General features: G+C 40.7%; 1 protein-coding gene across 1 annotated transcript in view; it reads right to left on the bottom strand.

The window, feature by feature from the left end:
* LOC104279460 (reelin) overlaps positions 1 to 21,173 on the bottom strand; it is a gene marked incomplete at its 5' end in the record, with an annotated part of 40,106 nt that overhangs the window by 2,143 nt on the left and 16,790 nt on the right. The window contains 13 exons of the mRNA XM_009876751.1: positions 4,087 to 4,092; positions 8,553 to 8,651; positions 9,053 to 9,250; positions 10,252 to 10,471; positions 11,296 to 11,453; positions 11,783 to 11,944; positions 12,769 to 12,842; positions 14,371 to 14,546; positions 15,063 to 15,305; positions 15,696 to 15,802; positions 17,065 to 17,240; positions 19,676 to 19,853; positions 20,509 to 20,723. Coding sequence (XP_009875053.1) covers positions 4,087 to 4,092; positions 8,553 to 8,651; positions 9,053 to 9,250; positions 10,252 to 10,471; positions 11,296 to 11,453; positions 11,783 to 11,944; positions 12,769 to 12,842; positions 14,371 to 14,546; positions 15,063 to 15,305; positions 15,696 to 15,802; positions 17,065 to 17,240; positions 19,676 to 19,853; positions 20,509 to 20,723 — 2,012 coding nt within the window. The remainder of the gene's footprint in view (positions 1 to 4,086; positions 4,093 to 8,552; positions 8,652 to 9,052; positions 9,251 to 10,251; positions 10,472 to 11,295; positions 11,454 to 11,782; positions 11,945 to 12,768; positions 12,843 to 14,370; positions 14,547 to 15,062; positions 15,306 to 15,695; positions 15,803 to 17,064; positions 17,241 to 19,675; positions 19,854 to 20,508; positions 20,724 to 21,173) is intronic.

Here is a 21,173-nt window from a genome sequence, read left to right as displayed (position 1 = left end):
CCTCTTGCATTCTGCACTGTAGCGTCCCAGAGTGTGGGAAAGACCTTTTGACTGGAGAACTACTTTTAAAAATAAAAATACTATACGTAGTGCTTTCAGACTCCAGTTTTTAGAGCCACCTGACCCCATTTCGCCACATGGAAAAATGACATACAAGCTACTCCCATAGATGCAGTCAGAGGATGCAGTTTCATTAAGAGATCACAGCACAGCATTAACTATGCAGACCCCAAGGACAACTCTAACAGGTAGCAGGAGCTTCACCCAGGAGGAACTGCTGGTGACTGTGTGGAAAAAATTTCTTTTTGTTTTCTGGGGAAAAAAGCTGCAAAGTCAGTGAATCTGTGCAGTCTCAGGCTAATTTCTGACTGCCTCTCCTAAGGCTCCTTGTCTGCCTAGGACCTTGTGCTTTCTAGCTTTGTCTCGCAGGTGAGAGAAGGATGCCTGGCCTAAGCATCTCTACTCTAAGGGATTGGATGTTACCAAGACCCTCCAAACCATCAGATTTTGAAGGTGATCTGTCTAGTAAAGGCCTGCAGTGGACATTATGGGCAACAAATCTCCCATTTGTGGGTGCAAGGCAGGTTTTCCTTGTGAGTTTTCTCTGCAAGTAAGGAGTCATACTGTAATCACGCATACTTTCCTCTCTAGTGCATAAGATTATTTTTAGTGAATGTGGCCCTTAGGGAAAAAGGAGTAATTGCATGCTTTGCAAAATACATATGATCCTCCAGAGGCAAAGACAGCTTTTGCTGCAGTATGTTGATTTAATTTAAAAAAATCTTTATTAAAAAATTATACCCTTTTCAAGAGCTAATCTAGAACACAATTGACTAAACTGAGTAAAAGCAGTTGTGTCAAAATCTAGGTTATAAACTCCAAAGTGAATCTAAGTTGCTTCCCAACCGGTTTTCCAAGACGTTGCAACTTTTTTTTACTTTTTTTTTTAAACTTTTTTTAAAAAACTTTTTTTGCCACTGGAATTTACATACAAGAACGAAACAAAGTCCAGCTCTTGGTGACAATGAAAGCAAACACATCTACACTTGGCACAACTTCTAGCATTTTCACAGTAGGGCAGAGCTCCAAAGCATTTGGCAATTGAGAGAGGGGTTAATGTTTGAGGTTGACTTGCCCTGGCTTTCACTTGACTTCTTCAAGTGAAAAGGAAAGGTCTGTGCTGATTTGTAAGAGTTTTATGTGAGAGAGTGACAGTGCTGAGTTTATATAGTTTTAATGATACTTGGTAGCTCAAGCACAAAGAAGCACTAAAGATCCGTCTTTATTATGTTCCTAAAGTCATCTCAACGGAGTATTGCCCTTGCTCCAATGCCGAGTGCCTCACTGAGGAAGGCAGGAGGGAAAACGCAACCCTGAACCTGCTCCTCAAAGCAGCTGCTGTTGGTCATGAGGTTTGAAGGAGGTCTTAATCTTGTCTTCCCGCCTTTAAGGAGGTCTTAATCTTGCCTGAGAAATGGGTGGTTCCTTAGACACAGGGCCTTCCAGGTGACATCCCACCTCTCAGGAGCACATCCTAACCATGAAGTGGGGATGGGCCACCTATCTGCTGGGAGAAGGCTGCGCTGCAGACAAAATACAGGAGACAGGGGCCTGGCAGAAAGCACAGCCTAACTTTGAGTGGCCTCGGTCTACATGGGACCAAACAGAGCCTGTTATGGGATTTGTCTGGAAAAATTGCCATTTCTGGATCTACTTAAATTTAGGATTAAGCTTGGCTGTGAAAGCCTCACCTTGGGCAAGCCTTGGATGGCTGGGGCACATGCTGAGCTTAAGTCTTTGGCCCAGGGGTCCTTGTGTTCCCCTGTCTCCTTCCTGCCTTTGCTCTGCCCACATTCAACAATGGCTCAGCAGAGATTTTCAGGACTTATTTTGAACACTACCAAGTACACCTGGCCTCTATTTCTTTTCAAATGCCTAACCATTTTGCATCTGACCTTAAAGTTATGATGAAGATGTTTAAAACAATGAACAAAGAAAAAAAAAGAAAAAAAAGAATTGAAAAACAGAACAAAGAAACTTAAGGGATTTACTTATTTTTTTTGTATATCATTGTTTTCTTATTTCATAAGATGATCAAGAAGTTGCAGAGAAACATATTTATGTCTTATACAACACCAGAGCAATGCAGTGTGCAAAAAATAAGAGAAATATAAATTCTCGAGAACTAAATGCTTATTTTTTTTACTTGCACTGACATAGTTCAAACATGTCCTCATTGATGTCTGAGATAGATTTTCAAACTGCTGTTTGGATGCCATAGAAAAACTTCATGCCAGCTGTAGAAAACAGCGTGGTTTTCACTCTTGCTACAGTTAAATATGCACACCCTACGTGTTGTAGTGTCTTGTATAGTACGTATAGTCTGATATCCACAAAATCAGAGTAGGTCTATATTTATTTTTCTGAATTGCTTTTACATATTTTTAGGAGGCAAGCACTGTGTAAAAGAGATCAGTCTTGCTTTTTAAGATCACATTGAGAATTATACAATATAATTTGCAGGAGTACTTATGTATTTTTTGCATTCGGTGGATTAAAGAATGCTTTCAATACTATTAATAACAGATTTAATTTGCATTTTCATAGTCTAGTGAAAGGCTTTACTGTACTTTTGCTCTTTTCTTGTTCTGAGCACCCAGAATGTTCTGAGCAGCATCAAGCTATATTAAAGAGTAGACCCCCCTTCCATAATGGAGGATATGGAGGGAACTTTTGTTTGGATATCAGTAGCAACTTGAAGGCTGCTTTGCAAGCAGGCAGTGGACTGGACAGCATCTGCTGAGCCTTCTGCCTTTTTTGTGCATTCACTGAACTGTCAGTGAGGCAGGAAGTACACATCTAAAATAGTTATTTGCGTATTGCTGATGGAGCAAATAGCAACAGAAAACCAGTAAGAGCAACTACTGCATAATCTGTTTGACAGTTTTGAGTGAATTAATAAAAAATAACCAGAAGATTATACTGCTTCAATTTATGTAAGAAACTAAATAGCTTTCCATTGAAGTCACTGGAGTTATAGTTGTTAGATGAAAACAATATGCAGCCAATATAGAAGGTCACAATTCTATCTAAGGCATGTTCAGTAAATTCCTACACTAAAGCATTTTATGAGAAGGAGTCATTCTGGGTCTTTAGTATTTAACAGAGCATTCTGGCTATTGCATGTTTCCTAAAGCACAGTTTGAACTGCAAGTCTGCAGTTTAGAATTTATTAGAATAGAGCATAGCCAAGTGGAATTAAAAATACACAGTAAAAAACCTCAGTATATACTAATGTAGTTCATTATTTCTATGTTTTTATGTGTAATTGACAGGGCACAAAAGGAACCAAATAGAAACAAAATATTTGGATAACAAAATGAAACATGAACAAAGCCTTAGAAAACAACAAAGGCATGTCTCTCAGGAGTAAGCTTGGTGTACGTTTTGAGGCTGAATTTCAAATGCTTTGTTAGGAGGGTACTATAACAAGAGAAATTATGTGCTCTAACTGAAGTCCTGATGGGTCGTATCAGGGCCAAATGTTCTTTGGCATCGGTGAGGTCAAGATTTGAACACAGAGCTTAAGAACTAGGTTGGTTATTGGTTTCTCTTAACTGCGACAGCACAAAGCAGCTGTTATAAGAAACAACTACCTGGGAGAAACCTGCTGTGTCTAAGGGGCGTGCATGGCCATGACACCATGCAGAGTCACCGACATAAGCTGCCTGACTGTGGCTTCAGCTCTGTGGTCATTATTTACGGAAAGAAGTGGGAATTCCCTCTTGGAGCCTAAAGGACACCCGTGCAAGGCGCTGGGTGCCCTCCGTTGGCAGGTCTCATTGCACCGCAGGAGAAGGAGAAGTCCTTCTCACCGTAGCCTCAGTGAAATTCCCACTGCAGAATGGGGCGAGCTGCAAACACTTTCTGCGGAGTTCATCTTCCCCCAGTGCTCCCTCAGGGCCCCCACGGCACGTCTGAGAGTGCAAATCATTTTCCACGAACCCGTAATTGACAAAACTTTGTGAAAGAGCTGTAGCTGTAACTGAAACATATATTTGATATTGATTCAGAGAAAGTACTTACCTTATTCTAGTGTAAAACCAATGACAGCAAACAATGAAATACAACACAAGTTAGAAAATGCCTTTCAATGCATGCAGCACTGTGATTAGTCATAAAACCCTGATGAGGTTTAGAGGCAATATAGGACTTTTCATCTCTTTTGAAAATAAAAATTGAACAAATTACTTCCTGATATTTCAAATCAACGTTTACATTTTTATTTTCTACAAAATTCAGCATGCACTTTTAAGAAACATAATAAAAATGTCATAAAAATACAGACCGCATCATATTAAATTTGGCATAAATGTTCTGAATATTCAGATAATTACCCAATGTCTGAACTATTCCTCTTCTTTATAATAAATATGTTGATACTTTAATTTCAATGCATTTTTCAAATAATTGCTTTTTACTAAAGAAAATGAAGCAGATGAAAATGCTTTTCCACATGGGCACTTGTTAGAGCTAGAATCTATAATTTGTATTTTAATGTTGCAGAATAAGGATAAACATTTATTGCACCAAATGCAACGTAAGTTCTCACTAAATCATTTGTGCCAAAAAGGTGAGAATATCTTGACAATGAAGAGCATGAAGTGATGGCTATGGAGGGATTTATTCTGTTACCCAACAGTTTACCATAAAATAGTAGGTGGGGATAAGATTTCTTGCATTCCTTGCACAGCTCAAATTCCTCTGGATCACATCACAAGTTTTGGGGTGCAAAGAAAGCAACGTCAGACCCTTAGTGTTCACGTTATCACTAGCCTTGAATTCTCAATACCTTTGACCAGCATTGAGTTTATCAGAGGTCTATAAGGGCCTGCCCTATACACAAAGAAATGGCAATTCCAAATGCACATGCAAAAAAGTGTGTGGTGTCTGTGCGCAGACAGGCTGAGAGCTGTGCTTCCAGAGAAAAACAATGTGCAAATGAAATGCAGAATTAGACATGGGCTCTTCTTAGGGCAGAGGTACTAGGGCACAGAAGAAAACTCTCTCTTAAGTCTCAGGTAAAATGCTTTTTTTATCCTAAGAAGAGCCACATGTAACATGTAAGAGTTGTGCCCAAAGCTGTCTTTACGAATGGAGGGAGAAAATGCTGCACTATCAAGGAATAATTGGTACTAGCTTTAAAAGGACTGGACAACCTGACAATTAGTATCCTCTCTGCACCACAGGATAGACATCAGCTGTTGTTAATACAAGTTGGCAAACGATTAGCTGACAAGATCAATTTAATGTATAACATAGTCGAACTGTTTCACCTGTTCGAAAGACGTGCTCAGGTTGAGCACTATTTGCAGCTGCAAATCATGGTCTTAATGGTACTGCTTTTTAATGAGTGATTCAATTAATTCATTCAAAAATAGAATAATTTTAAGTAACATACAAAAGCATCTATTTTTGGCCTTTCTTAGCACTGCCAGGTATTTTGCATGCCAGTTAATTGTTTATTTTTACATTTTTTCCCCTCAGAAAACAATCTTGCGAGCAGAAAGGAAACAAAGAAATTGCACCCTGAAAATGTGTTTGCTGATGAGAGGATAATGGCACTTGACTCAAAAATCAATTGGACTGAACAGAAGTGTCATGACCTTGGCTGTGCATCAGCTCTAAGTGGTATCTGCACTGTGACTTGGGCCTGTGACAGAATTAATATCAAATATTTGGCTTGCTAAAAAGAGTTGAGCCATGAAAGCAGGTATTCATAGATCTGTCCCTGGAGTGAGCAGTGTAGGTTGGAGCACAGACATCCCCGTGTTGGGTGGGAAATGAAATCAAGAAAGTCTTTGGCTGTGCTACACACCAGCTCTTTCTGCTGGCAGGTGCTTTCCTTGCTCACTCTCTTATTCCAGCCCTTAGTCTGCTCAAGTGGAGCATGGCTCACTCACCCAAGGGCCAAAGAAAAGCTAACACAGCACCTAAGTGTGCAGCCAAGCCTGGGGCATCTGGGCTGAGCCTACAGGTGCTGGAACCACAAGATTTTTTATATGTCTCTATGTCTCAAACCACACTTCCTAGTATAGGTCAGCTTCTTGCTGTAGAACCTCACAGGCTAGAGGCTTGCCTGCTGTGTAAATGTGGATACACATGGAAATCTAGGACTTAAAGGCAGGGCCAGTGAGGAAAATTTCGATGCTGCCCATTGAGGTGTATGGAGTCTCATTCAGGTGGGTGCAGGGTTGTAAGAGGACTGAGCACAGACCACGTTAGACACGGACCATCAACAGGTCCTGTAGCCAAGGATATTCATGGCTTTCTGAGACAAGGTCAGAGTGCCAACAGGAATTACATCCAGTTTGGGAGGCACAGATGATTCCTAAGGTATCCCAGCTTTGGGAGGAATAAGCCAGGCAGAAGCCCACTGACTCTCTGGTGACTCCCTATAGAATTAGTGAGAAGAGGTAACTGCAGCACCCTGGTGAACGAGCTGAGTTCCGGCCACGCCTCTCAGCAGCCCCGTCAGAGAGCCCAGGGGTGGCTGCTGCCGAGAGAGCTCTCCTCTGACAGTCTCGGTAGGAGGGCAGAGCACCCGGGGGATGCTTGCAAATAAAACAGAAGAGGCCTACAGAATATTTTGATGAATTAGGAGCGGCAGATAGAACTTAAGCAAAACAGAGGGGTCGAAGCCACCTGTCAGGTATCAGCACGTGCCAGCATGTGAGCCAGATGTGCCACAGCATGTAATTCTGCCTTTCCTCAGAGCAGCATGTCTCACTTGTAATTAGCAGGGACTGGAACTCCACATCTGGCCTTTGGGAAATATGCTGCCATGGTACTGCATTTCACAGGACTTGGGAAGGGAGAAGTCTGTATAGTTTGGTCTTTCTTCCTTTGTGGGTTGTACCAGGTGTCACTTGAACAGGTTGGAAACTCTCTGTTTCTAGGCTGATATTTTGGCCAATATTCATAAGGGCCTTAAAGCTCTTAAATGGGAGAAAAAGAAGAGAAGGGAGGAGGCACTGTGCCCGTCTGGTTCTATTGCAGTCTCCATTCTTGTATAACATCTCTCATATGAGTGACTTGTCACCACTGAACTTGTTTGTTTGGTCTACAGCAGATCTCATTGTCAAGGAATTTCATCATATTTCATCCTAAGAATGACTTTTAAAAGATCTATTCCTACTTATACTCCCTAGTTCAGTGCTCAGATTGACAGGCAATATTATGCTCCTTTTTTTTTTTCTGACCTGATTTTTCCTTTTTAGTTTTTTTTTAATTGCAAGGTGGAAAGACATGGGAGTATTTCAGAACTACCACTTCCTTTTGCAGTGGTTTCCTAAACACTGTAAACGTCCTGCAGATTCACTCTTCCATATGTTTCCTGATGCAGCATCATACAGCCGTTGATTAACTAAGCTAAGAATCACATCATCCCTCTGTTCCTTCAAGTTTTAAGCTTAATGTTATGGAAGCAGAGCCCAGCAAGGTGTGTAAAAGCAGCAGAGCATGTACAGTTACTCAGTGTTGGGACCAGTTTGGTTTGGGGTTGATATGAGTGCCATGCAAGCTGGTGCTTCTTGGTGGAAAGAAGAACAGGGCTAACTAGCAATCAGATAATTAACTTTGCTACTGTAACAAAACATTACTTGCGGTGTCTCTGCTAATTCAGAAACCTCATGGTTATATTTACACAGTCTGGAGGTTATCCAAGCCTAATTTCTTCATTGCTGGTTTTTAAATTGTTCAATAAAAGGAACCTTTGAACCTATCTATGGAGCAGGCACGCCTCTCTCTGCCAACCACTGTCAGCGATGAGTTCCCGCCCGTGAAGCCACTAGCATTTCACTGCTACTGGAACTAAATTGTTAGAGAAAAAGCAGGTCATCTCTTTGTGACATAACACAGGAAAAACGGGTTAGCTGCCAGCGAAACCCATCTCAAGAATGGGAGAATCAGGAAGGTGCAGACACTTTACTTGGTAGAATCCTGACAAGGGGATGAATATAGAGCTTGGACCATAGGAACCTGATATAGTGAACCCTGTTTCTGAACAGTATCCTTCTTACTAAAAAAAGGAAATGAATAAGGCATTAGTTGCTAACACAAATTTTTCAGAGGCACAACAACATTACTTTGGGCAAAGAGCAATGCAGCAGATTCTTTTGTATCTTCAAAAGGATATAAATCAGCCTTACATGGCAGCACAGCATTGAGCAAGAATATTCTTATGTCCCAGCACAATATTTTTTTCACAGTCATTGCTGCATTACAGGACCACACTAACACTTGGTGGTGATAAAGCCCCACTTTCCCTCCTACATTTTTCCATGATGCACAAGACATACCCCTCTTACGCCACTTATTTTGTGGCTCTCTTAACCACTGACAGAAGCGGTCGGGGCAGGGCATTAGCAAAGACCGGCTCTCAAAGGTTTCCCTAGGCCGCAACACTTCTTACTGAGCTTAACACTCATGCCATGCTGGAGGAGTTTCAGTGCTTTCAGAGATGGGTGGGATGAGGTGAAGCTGATACTCACAGGACGACTTCTACGTGGTCCAAAGCCCACTGATCATGACCTGTTCCGTTGTGACGGGGCTGCCACCAGCGCAGTAAGACTCCTTTCATTCGTGCCTCCCTGTCATCACAAACACAAGAGCCTGTGAGAGCTCCAGACTATCAGTGATTTTCACATCCCTATCTAGCCCTCCCAGGAACTGTGAGCAAAGTCAAAGCATTATTTCTACATCCTTGATCATCAACACACCGTTCGTGCAAAACATTTAATGCTGAAAAATGCACAGAGATAAAGAGGAATATTTTTGTTCTTCATATCTTTAAAACAAGTATTCTGTTTTCCTTTCAAGTATATTAATAAACACTAGGCTGGAATTTCTTAGTTAGTCTATCTCTTAAGTCTTCTTCTTTGTTTACTGTCTCATCAACCTTTTTCTTGCACAGTGATGCAAAGATAGATTGGTTCCTAGGAGAAATATATCTTATGCATTTAGAGGTAATGAAACGTGACTGAGTACTCACAGGGGAACATTATAAGACACTCTTTGGGCTTGTATAAAGTCCTTTGGCTGATGCTGTGCAATTACTTGCCATGTAATTCCATTATTTACACTGTATTGGAGGAGCACTGCCTTGTCTACAGTGTTAGGATCACTCAGATTGGTATTGCAACTGTCTGTTTGTGAAATGCTTCCGATTTGCAAAACAAACATGATTTTGCTGTAAAACATAGAGAGAAAAGGTATTTTCAATATGCAAGAAGTATTCAAACAGGAACGATAGCATTTCTAGGTTTACTGCAGCTACCTTATTAAAACCTTGAGCATTCTCAAGAAACATTGCATTTAACATGCAAAATAAACCATTCTCACATTTGTAAAACATAGCGCCCTTTTCAAACGAATAGTTTACTATGGATAACATATTGACATATAGTTGGAGGCAACCGACAAAATTTTTCAATGTATCTGCACAAAACTGAGACACATAAACAATATAAACATCCATATGACTGTATGAAAAGCTAAAAAAGGGTAAATAAATGTTGAATATAATAAAATGCCTAAAAGATTTATCATATACTACCTGGGTGATCAAATAACAAAGGAAGAGTCTGATTTCTATCTGGCCCACTTGCTAGTTCATCCTGTTTCTAATCTTGCTTTAGACAGCTAAATACAAACCAGTCCAGAAAGCTGTCACTCTGTTAAGAGCCAGCACGGGCTGGCTGCATTTATTTTTCCATGGCCGAAGAGGCTCAATAGATGAAAAAGATACTCTGTTCATTGCCAGGGGAATATAATTCTATTTGACAACTGAAACAGCAAAATGAGTCTGTAATTGCTAACAGCATCTTTAGTCATAACTGTCGTGGAGGCACATACAAACATGGGATTTGTCTTATCAGATCAGGCACTGGTCCAGATAGTCTGGTGTCCAGTCTTTGCCAACAGCTTCATTGTCAATGCTGGCTTACTAGAGAATGCTCTGTTGGGCATGACGAAAACATTTGACCTTTTCATCTGACTGGGCTTCCTCCTGACTCTCCATCTCCCAAATGGAAATCATAAAGCCTTTTGCCAACCCTCATGTTTATCTGCTTGCCACATCTGACTGCATGGTACAGCCAGATCAGTACTGGCCCACATGGCTGCATGTACATATGAAGAGTTTCCTTTCTCATGGGCTGCTAAAAGAGCATTTTAGGCTCAAAGTATTACCTTGCTCGGGTGAGATCCAGAGGCTTAGTCACAGCTTGTCGTATTTGACATCCATTAAAATAGAGTGAATCTCCATGGGCGTACGGGGCCAGCTGTCCGCATCCATTCCCTATTACTCCCCCCTGAATGGTTTCCCAGTTTATTTCAGTGACTCTTTCAGATTCAAAATTATCTTTAATGTAACTGGGGAGGTCATGGCTGAAAACAGAGCAGTCGTCACCTGGAAATGACACAGTGAAGATACAAAACACATAAATATTGGAAGAAAGGAGAAAATTTGAGTTACAGTTCATTTTCATTCCATTCAAGGTTGTGGCCCCATATACAGTGTGGCTAGAGGCTGAATATATTTCAGTATTAACATGCACATTGCTGTACAGCATTCATTTTTAGAAATTTGAGGCTGTTAGTCTTTTTTTTTTTACAGCAGTATAACTTGGATAACTGTAGTGTGGTTTCCTGTATTTTGCATTGATGCCGATATGAGAAGACTCAAATTGCCAGCTGAAGGGAAATGCATCTAAAACAGGGAAGGGGTCTGATCTCACAAAGTTATGAGATGATCTCCTGGAAGACATTAAACACTGGCTCCACTCCCGCAAAGCACTTATAATTTAACAAGGGCACTCAGTTACCATTAGGCACGTGCTTAGCTGCATTGAGAGATTAGAGCAGGACACTGTCCTGATGTGGCATGGAACTGAGTCCTTTACAAGTGCCAGCCACCAACATCTGGATCCCATGTACACGTCTTCCAGGAGTGGGTGCACCCTTGGAAGGAGTACAGAGGTGGAAGCCATTTCTGGGTAAGCAGGTAGCTGTGTTCTGCCTTCAAGGCTTTACATACAGTGCCAGATAGGAGAGACTGCTGGCACAATCCAGAAAGAGTAAAGGGAGGCAAGAGCTGCTATTTGCAGCAATTTAGAATTTGTTACTCAAGCATTGCAGTGATGAATTTAGACATGACACACCACTCTTTTTGCTTAATTTTGAGCTAGATTAGACTGTTGCAGATGTATGAGAAAGACATTGTAGAAATGAAACCTTGGTATCCTTCGTCACAAATGCAAATGGCTCCAGTGGTACAATATCCGCGGCCACTGCAGAGCTTAGGGCACGCTTCCCCGATGTACACGTGGTCGATTGCCCAGCTTTGTTTCTCTAGTTCTTCTCCCTTCTGAATCCACCTGAACTGAGTTGCACTGCAAATATCAAAATCCAAACCCCATATTATGACATCTAGTGATTAAACACATTTGTACAGTGGCATTCAAATACACCATCAGCAGATGTAATGAAAAATGTTGTATGAAGGAGCTGTGACTTCAATAACTGGAAAGACCCAGCCTGAATGGGTGCCTGCTACATCATCGTCAGCAGACATTTCTATTAACAAAAAGCTTCCTGAAATCAAATCCAAATCCGGCAATAAAGTAGCATTTTTAATTCACCAGTTTTTCCAAGTGAACAGTGCCAGAAAAACGGCTGATATTTTACAGGCCCAGAGTGAGCTGACCTTTCAGTAACTTACCTGGATGAGACATGATCAGGCAGCTGGATGGTTATTCTTCTCCACATGGAGCTGTTGACAGAGTTATAGATGGTAGCTTCATGGAACTGAAAAGGGGAGCAGCCAATACTATTAGATGAGGAGGGAAGACAGTGTGTCTGGACGAGCTGCCACGAGTCTGTCCTGTAGGAAACAAAAAATACAGTTTAGACCAACTGAAAGAATAATGAAAGGGAAACAGGTAATTTCTAAGGGTCATGGCATTGCCTTTCTTACTAAACAAACCCAGGAGATTGGCAGCAATAGTTTCCATGCTCTGTAGCCACAAATAGACAAGAGTGAGAGGCTGAAGTGCTGGTGCAGCCAGGGAGGACTTTCCAGCACCAGGTTTGAGTGCTTTGAAACCCTTGGTGTTGGCGCACACAGCAGAATCCGACCCAGAGCTCCTCTGTGCTGGCGTGACAGAAGGATTTCATTACGAGTCTGCTCCTTAGTCTCTCTTTTACAGTGTTCAGGAAAAGTCTTACAGAATTTACTCCATGTTTACCTATGGTCATTTGAGCACAGAATATACCTTCACTTTTACGAATTATAGTGCACTATTCTACTGCAGCACAGGAGACAGTGTTATTAATTGTTTGCTAGTTAAAGAGCAAATTGAATGAAGTAACCTTCACTTTGTTACAGCTTGGTCCTAAATACCTAGTCCTGGATCACACTAAGACAACAGTTTCCTGTGAATGTAGTTTTCTATGAGCAAATTTTAACAGGAGCCTGCTGATGACTGTAGCCCCAAGCTCCATGCCATGAATCTATCAACGTCTGGGATAAATTATAGAGAATTTACAGGCGTTATGTAGACAAATCCCAGTGCTTGCAAATGGGCTTTGTTCAGATCCTGTTACAAGATGAATAGCTAAGTAATTGCTTTAATAAATGAAAGCTCTCTAGGTTTTTAATATCACACTACTATTTTTTTTAGGCTTGTATATTCTGCTGTCATTTACCTGGCATCCTTCGTATACTCCAGCATCACAGAGTGAAGGTCTCCACAAGAAGTTGCTTCACAGCCAACAACAATCTATAGCACAAATAAAACTGGCTGCTATAACAAGTCAGGTAGACATTTAATATGATAGATAATAAAGTCTTGCTCTCCTTTTATTTCTTTACGGGGCGTATAAAATCCATCAAAATTGTGTGGAAAGCAAAAGATGCAGGACTTTAGATAACTGCTTTTACTTAAAGAATTTTACTTCATTGTTACTGTTATTTTCAAACAGGAGCTTTACACTATATTCTTAAGGTTCAAATTAAATACCCAAACAAATATTGTTTCTGAAACACAAAGATGTGGTAACTCCTTGGTATTTCAGAAAGTGAAGTACCTAAATATGTATTAATTGCCTAAGAAATTTATAATTCATAAAGATAAATATGTGGATATAAACTTCAAGTCAATCCAATTTAAGAAGAGAATTATTCTGAATACTTAAAACAATAAACATTTGTGTCATTAGAGTGGAAAGATTACAGTACCCAGTATACATTACTGAAAAGATACCAAAAACCTAAATTTTAAGGGCTTCAAAACCAAATGTCAGCCACGCACTAGAGCTGAGTTCACAGTTTAGAAATAAAATCTTTGCTGTGACTGATGAAGAAAAAGGAGGAGAGAGTCAGGTGAGAACAACTTTGCAATGAGAGTTTAGTAGTATGAACTATTAAATGTGGATGAGTTATCATAATTTTGGTCTTAAATAGAGAAAAAAGATGATAGGCTAGGTAGAATAAGCAGCATGGGAGGTCCTGGCATTCGGTAGTAAAAAGCATGTCAGACTCATAATTTCTCTGAAGGTGGCATGCTTGTGAGGGGGGAAGCAGTGCTTTAGGGATTATATTAGACAGTCAATATAAAATAGGCAACAAAGTTGAAAAAAGGTGAAAATATTGATTAATGGAAGATGGAAGATTCTGGAACTGTTATGTCAAACAGAAGAGGCATAAGAAGAAAATAGATGACTATTTTGATAATTCTGTTTTCACATTGGTTCCTGGCTTATTTAAGATGTGGTGCTTAGGGACAACAACTAATGTTGCCTTTGGCCCTGTGCAGAGTTCTACTTTAAAACAAAGTAAAATATTTAGAAACGTTTCTCTGATTATTTTGATCATTTGTAAATAAGTAGAAGGGGTATTTCTGCTTGAACACTTTTGCATTTTCCATATGCTGCTCTTCTCCAGCCTGCCTCTATCTTGTCTTTTCTTCTTATTCATGAGTTAGGGGGAAAGGACATACTCTGCATTCTGTGTATTCTCACTTTGGAAAATAGTTCCTGCTGTACCTGATGAGCCAGTAATTTCAGGAAAAATGGATTAGACTTTCGGTCCCTCTCAGTAACCCCCAAAGCATACAGACAGTCAGAATAATTTGACATTTAACATTCATGCAACCTTTCTGGTTCCCATTACCTACATTTAAGAATTTCTTTCAAATTCTAATAAGAGATCATTATTAATTATTCATCAAATTTGGCATCCTAGTAGGAAGACACATTAGATGATTTTTCATTGCATGCTTTACTTTGGAGAGAGAGAACATTTCTTACTTTAAACTGCATCATGTATCCTGGCTGTATAATGAGCTCCCTGGAGGACAGGATGTTGTGTGTTTTGTCCTTTTTCTTATTTGGCCAGTAGAGATGGAATGATGGATTTCCACAGAACCCTGCAGTCCTGACTGCATTAGGGTAAAAACTCCAGTTTTCTTCATGAGAGGTACCTTCTATTAAGATGAGTTAGATACAATTATTGTCTCAGTTAACATCAAAGCTTAGTAATGAATCCACAGAATCACTATATACAGTACTTTAGTGATAAAACCACCAAATTTATGTTATCTGTTGTGACACACAGTAAGTAAACTACTAACAGATGTACTAAAAACATCAGCCTCAAAGAGGTAATTAAAATGTTTAAATAACTGCTTTTGAAAAAGATTATTACATAAACCTTTACTACCAGGAATTTAAATGAAATTAGTTGAAGTAATTGTTTTTTGCCTTTCTTATACATATATACATATATATATGCACACGTACATATCTTAATATACATGTATATATATTTACACATCTCTGTTAGTAGCATGAAGAATAGCATATACACAGCATTAGTCTACAGAATGAAAAATTTACAGAGTTAAAAAAAGAGAAACCAAACACTCTGCTTGCAAGCTCGTAGGGCTTATCTTAGATAAGATAATGCCAGGCAACAGATTAGCTGTCACAGCCTGTCTTACCATCATCAAACGTATCTACCAGCTGGCTGGGGTTGATCTCTGCTCCTCCGATCAGGATGTTATCCAGCGCCCACTGCGCTCGGTCGGGGCCTGAAACCACGATCCCGTTGCTGATGGTAAAAGGCTGCCACCAGCGCAAACGGGTTGTATTGGTCAGAGCGTGTTCGGGGAGGAGGATGTAGTCATGCCTGACTGAGATGTACTTTTGGTAATCCATCTCGTGAAGTAAAGTCCATGATATCCCTAGAGTGAAAAGGTGCAGGTTTAGTAAAAAAGAAAACAAAACAACCACCAATGTATGGTAGAATCTTCTAAAAGAAAAAAGAAAGATGGTCTTCTGATATATAAATCTTAACTTCTAAGAGTAGTTGGCAACCGTTACTCATTGCAAGAATAGTCTTGTAATTGTATAAAGGAGTTAAACTAGCCAGAAGACATTGATTGCTGAAATCAGGTAGAAGGATTATAGGAAACTCTTGAGTAACAGATGAAAATTAGATGGGGGAAAAAACTTTACAAGGACAAAAATTTTGCAATTAAAGTTATCTTATTATTTTTGATCCCTTTGACAAGGTCTCAAATATTCATGGTGCTTGAATACAAAACAAAGCTGAAGCTGCAAGATGTACTTGCCTCCATCAATGGAATAGTCTAGCAGCACTCCCTCCTTTCTGCAAGTTGGTCTGTGGCATGTTGTCATGTTGTTGTCACTCCCAATTCTTCCCCAGTACTGTAGAAACCTAAGAGTGTATAAGTTTACACATATTAAAGATCTGCACAAAGTTTGCATATGAAATTTGCTTTCTCTTGGGAGATGTGTTGAAAATTATCAAAATGCTAGCATTTTTAAGCAAGTAACATCGATGTGCAAGTAGTACAAAGGTTTCCAAAACCATTGCCTGGTAATTCTCATGAGAACCTCATGAAATTCAGCAAAGTCCTGCCCCTGGCAAGGACTAACCCCTTGCAATGGTACTGGCTTGGGACTGACTGTCTGGGAGCAGCTTTACCAACAGTTCCCTGGGAGTCCTGGTGGAAAGGAAGCTCAGCATGAATTAACAAGGTCCCCTTTTACCAGCGAAGGACATAAAAGAAGCTGATAAACTGAGGAAAGGTCAGTGGAGGCCACTGAAATGGTCAGGACTGGAGTTTGTGCCTTATGAGGAGAAGGTGAGAGACCAAGGTTGGTCCAGCCTGTGGAAGATGGCTGAAGCTGGGAGACAGTGGTCATACATGGAAAAAAGGGACGTTTGGACTCAATATAACAGTGGGGGACAAAATAAATCACTGTAACGGTAACTCAGCACTGGAACAAACTGTCCAGAGAGACTGTGGGATCTCCGTCCGTGGAGCTTTCTCAAGAGCCAATGGGACAAAGGCCTGAGCGACCTGATCTGAATTCAGTTTTGATCTGGCTTTGAGCATGAGGCTAGACTGGAGACTCCCCGAGGCCCCTTCCTTCCTGAAAGTTTGTGTGATTCAGCAAGCTCTTGCTGAATTACAGAAGTGAGAGTGTGTGGCTTCATTAAAGCCATACAGCCACGGGAAATGGTGCTGAAGCTGTCTTCTACCTCATGTCTTTACCTTATCTAAACTGACATAATTCCAGTTAAGTCATCATTTTCTACAGCATGTGAGTGGATTAGGTCTTGTAGGGGCACTCAAGAGAGGACGAACAGCTGAGGTCACATTCTGAACTCAGTGGGAGACTCAGCTGGTGCCTCCAGGAGTGGAGACAGTGGTATCTCGTCTCTTTGCAGGACAGGCTGCTGCTTTACTTGGACATGGTAGACCCTTTCTACTGTGTTAGGGTGAGCCTTGCTTTCTGTGACTCATCTGAAAGCCTCAGTGCCTTGAGAACCATAATCTCACTAGTGTCTACTCGAGATAGCCCTTTGCTTCTGGTGGCCTAGGAATTCATTGGGCTACAAGCTATATTGCCTGCTGCTTTGTCAGTTTTTTACAGAGACCCCCATTAAAATGACATGGAAACATGACGTACTTTGCCCCCCGCAGGTCCAGATCTTGAGTGACAGCCTGTCTCACGGTTGCACCTCCAAAATAGAGAGTTGTGTCTTCTGCAAGGATCCCACACTCGGTACAGGTGTTTCCACCTTCTAAGGACATCCATAAATCTGGTTTAATTTCTTCATTGTCAAAGCGCTCTTTCAGGAAAGTCTGTAAACAAAGTGTTTAACATAATGCAGGTAATTATGATCTTAAGCCTTTCTGATAACCACAGCTGGAACTGAATGTTTGAAGGGCTCATGAACACTGTAAAAAATTTTTTTAGGGTGGCTGAACGTAATCACTTCTAGCTAAACATTTTGCCACTTGAACTGAATTGGCTAAATGTGAAAATATGTTAGGGCTAGATTTTAACATACTTGGGAGGTAATCCAACACACTAAAATTTGCATGTGCAAATGAATGGGTGTATTGGATTTGCATAGCAAGGCTTTGACAGTGGGTGTGATACAGGGATGGCTTCTGTGAGAGGCTGCTAGAAGCTTCCCCCATGTCTGATAGAAGCAATGCCAGCCAGCTCCAAGTCAGACCCACTGCTGGCCAAGGCTGAGCACATCAGCGACGGTGGCAGTGTCTCTGTGAGAACATATTTAAGAAGCGGTGAAAAAAAAAGCGCAACAGCAGCTGGAGAGACGAGTGAGAATATGTGAGAGAAACAACTGTGCAGACACCAAGGTCAGGGGAAGGAGGTGCTCCAGGTGCCAGAGCAGAGATTCCCCTGCAGCCTGTGGTGAGGACCATGCTGGGGCAAGCTGTCCCCCTGCAGTCCATGGAGATTAATGGTGGAGGAGATACCCACCTGCAGCCTATGGAGGACCCCACACAGGAGCAGGTGGAAGCCTGAAGAAGGCTGTGACCCTGTGTGAAGCCTGCACTGGAGCAGAATCCTGGCAGGTCCTGTGGACCTGTGGCAAGAGGAGCCCACGGTGGGCTGGCAGGACTTGTGACCCCTTGGGGGACCCATGCTGGAGCAGTCTGTTCCTGAAGGACTGCAGCCCATGGAAAGGACCATGCTGGAGCAGTTTGTGAAGAACTGCAGCCCATGGGAAGGACTCACATTGGAGAAGTTCACGGAGGATTGTCTCCCATGGGAGGGACCTTATGCTGGAGCAGGGGAAGAGTGTGAGGAGCCCTTGTGCTGCAGAGGAGGGAACAGCAGAGACAGTGTGTGATGAACTGACTGCAACTCCCATTCCCTGCTCCCCTGTGTTTCTGGTGACAAGGAGGTAGAGAATATTGGGAAAAAAGTTAAGTCCAGGAAGAAGGGAGGTGTGGGGAGAAGGTGTTTTAAAAATTTGGGTTTATTTGTCATTATCCTACTCTGATTTGATTGGTAATAAATTAATTTCCCCAAGTTGAGTCTGTTTTGCCTGTGACAGTATTTACTGAGTGATCTCCCTGTCCTCATCTTGACCCATGAGCCTTTTGTATTTTCTTTCTCCTCTCTGGGTGATGAGGGGAGTGACAAAGCAGCTTTGGTGGGCATCTGGAGTCCAGCCAGGGTCAACCTCCAATGGATCTAATTCCTAACTGTGGTTGTTTAACACTGCTCCAGTACATATCTAGTATGTATGGGAGAATCTGCTATTCTGTATTTTTACTCATCAAAATCAGTACTGCTATGAAAATTTAGGATTATTGTAGTGAAGATGCATTAATACAACTGTCTGCACAAATATTTGCAGTGAAAACCATCTAGAATGCAACAGTGATTTCCACTTACCTCCAAGAGTGCAATAAAAGCAATGCCATGAGTGAAATCCTGGCATTAAGAGGATGGTTATAAAACTCCCCTAAGATTGCTAAGATTTTATCTCAAATGTCCTTAATATGAAGAATACATTACTAATTCAGAATTGCAAACAGATAATTATATTTGTTCATGTAATTAGTATCTCAGATGAAAAACAGAAGGTTATAATAATTCAAATGACATGATAACTGAAAAGTAAAATAGTTACAATCTCTTTAGACAGAAAGCTGCTTAGATTGAACGTTGTTTCTGTAGAGCGTGTACCTGTTCTGTTCTTACCTGATGTAAAAAAAATGAGATGGTAAACATTACATTTTAAACTAATTTGAGGTTCCTTACATATTCTTTTCTAAATATATTAAATTTAACAAATATTTTAACTTTTAAAGTAGCAATATTTAACTAGATTTCACTTGCTTGTTATAGGGTAACACTAATAACAGTTAGATGAATTAATTTTATTAATTTTTTTGTCAGTTTCTTGTAATCCCTACTTCAGTAGGCTCTTTCATCGTAACAACAACCTTTCTACAGGTCTTCATCAAATATAATCACATATGCAAGGATGATTTAGATCATACAATGATGATCTAAGGATAAACAATGAACTTTATCACAGCTTTTCAGGTGGTGTTATTTGCAAAGGAGCAAACCCATTCTTGGACACTGCAGTAGTAGTTTTGTTAAAAACTGAGAGAAGGGCTGAAAATGGATTTGAGTATCTTCAGACTGACAGGAATCAAAGCTACAGTTCCAGTGGGTTCGATCTCTCCTCTCTTTCTCAGCCAAACACATGGCATAATTTAGTCTTTAAAGCATGCAGTAAAATTACCTTCAGGGTTTGAGTCAGATAGCAGTTTGGACCCGAATACCCAGGATCACAGATGCATTGCTCATTCAGGCAGTCTCCATGGCCTCTACAGTTTTCCAGACAACCAGGGCCCAGATAGAAATTATCGATGGCCCACTGCACATCTGAGTATTTCTGGTAGAACCGAAACCTCACAGGACTAGAAGAAAAACAGACATATGTATAAAACAACTTTGCTCAATTTAATACAGATGAGTGAAACACAATATACTTCGGACTGTACTATCCTCCAAGGTTCCACAAGCAATATCTGGCAGTATCTGTTGAAATGGATTTTATACATATCCATATCTTCCTCTTCACATATGTACTACCTACGGTATGTGGACGGATTCCAGACGCTGCTGAAGCCAGGAAAAGCTGTTCTGGCTTCTTGCAAGAGAATTTCCATTTTGGTTCCATGTCTTCAGCAGATTGCTCAAAGAATATAACAGATTTTAATTTTGCAGAAAAAGACAAGTGGTTTGTATTTGTGCGGGCTGCTGCAGACAATAAGCGTAACTTTCCCACTCAGTGAGGCCATAAATCTGCTCTAATTGACCACAGCTGTCTGAACAGAACATGCTGCACCAGAGCAGACTGCAGAGAGAAGGATAACTTTGCTGGTTGCATAGACCAAGAGTCATGGTCAATCTTGACTGATAGGAAATAAAATTATACAGCATATGGAATGAACGTGAATGCTGCTAATCAGCACTTTCCGTGAAAGAAAATGAATAGGCAGATGTATCCTCTTTTGTGATTTTCAGAACGTTCTGAATCCGAGACAAAGTAAGTAGCAAATTCATACTTACTTGCCAACAAGGTTTTCAGGCAGTGAGTAAGTTACTCTTTTCCATCCTTTTGTGGGAAAGAAGACTGATGGCTGTGAAACACTCCCAGAACATTTTGGATCTGCTGGTAAACACTGAGGTACTAAGTAACTCCAGCTAACGCCGAAGTCGGTGGAATACTGCACATGGACCTGATTTTGTGCAAGTTTTTCTGAGGTTTTACATCCAACAGAAACCTAATAAACAAGAGAGCATAAGTAACTCAGAATTAATTGTGTTTGTGGTTAGAGTTCAAAAAATGTTTGAACCTGAAAACCAACTGAAGAATTTTGCTTGAAATGATGGGAGTAACAGTACTGGTATGGTACCAGTCATCTGCAGATCTCATCAGTATTCCCAGGACTGGCAACAGGCACCATATTCTGAGTTTCATTTTTTCCTAATTAGCTCAGATTTCTGGTTTTCCAGGTTTTGACATTTGTACTTTATACCCCCCTACCCCATAACTAATCAAGTTAATCTACCCTCCCAAACAACCTAAAATATGGGTATTTCAGAGGAGGTCATCCAGCTTTGTTATGTTAGTCTTTATGGGAGAGATGTGCAAAGGGCTCTTAAAACTATGAAATATTGCTGCGTTATTTCTTTAATTTTGGTTAAAGGATATATGAAGGACAGTTTAGGTA

The sequence above is a fragment of the Apaloderma vittatum genome, unplaced genomic scaffold (assembly GCF_000703405.1).
Source record: "Apaloderma vittatum isolate BGI_N311 unplaced genomic scaffold, ASM70340v1 scaffold12319, whole genome shotgun sequence".
NCBI lineage: Eukaryota > Metazoa > Chordata > Aves > Trogoniformes > Trogonidae > Apaloderma > Apaloderma vittatum.
This window is presented reverse-complemented; position numbering and strand designations above follow the sequence as displayed.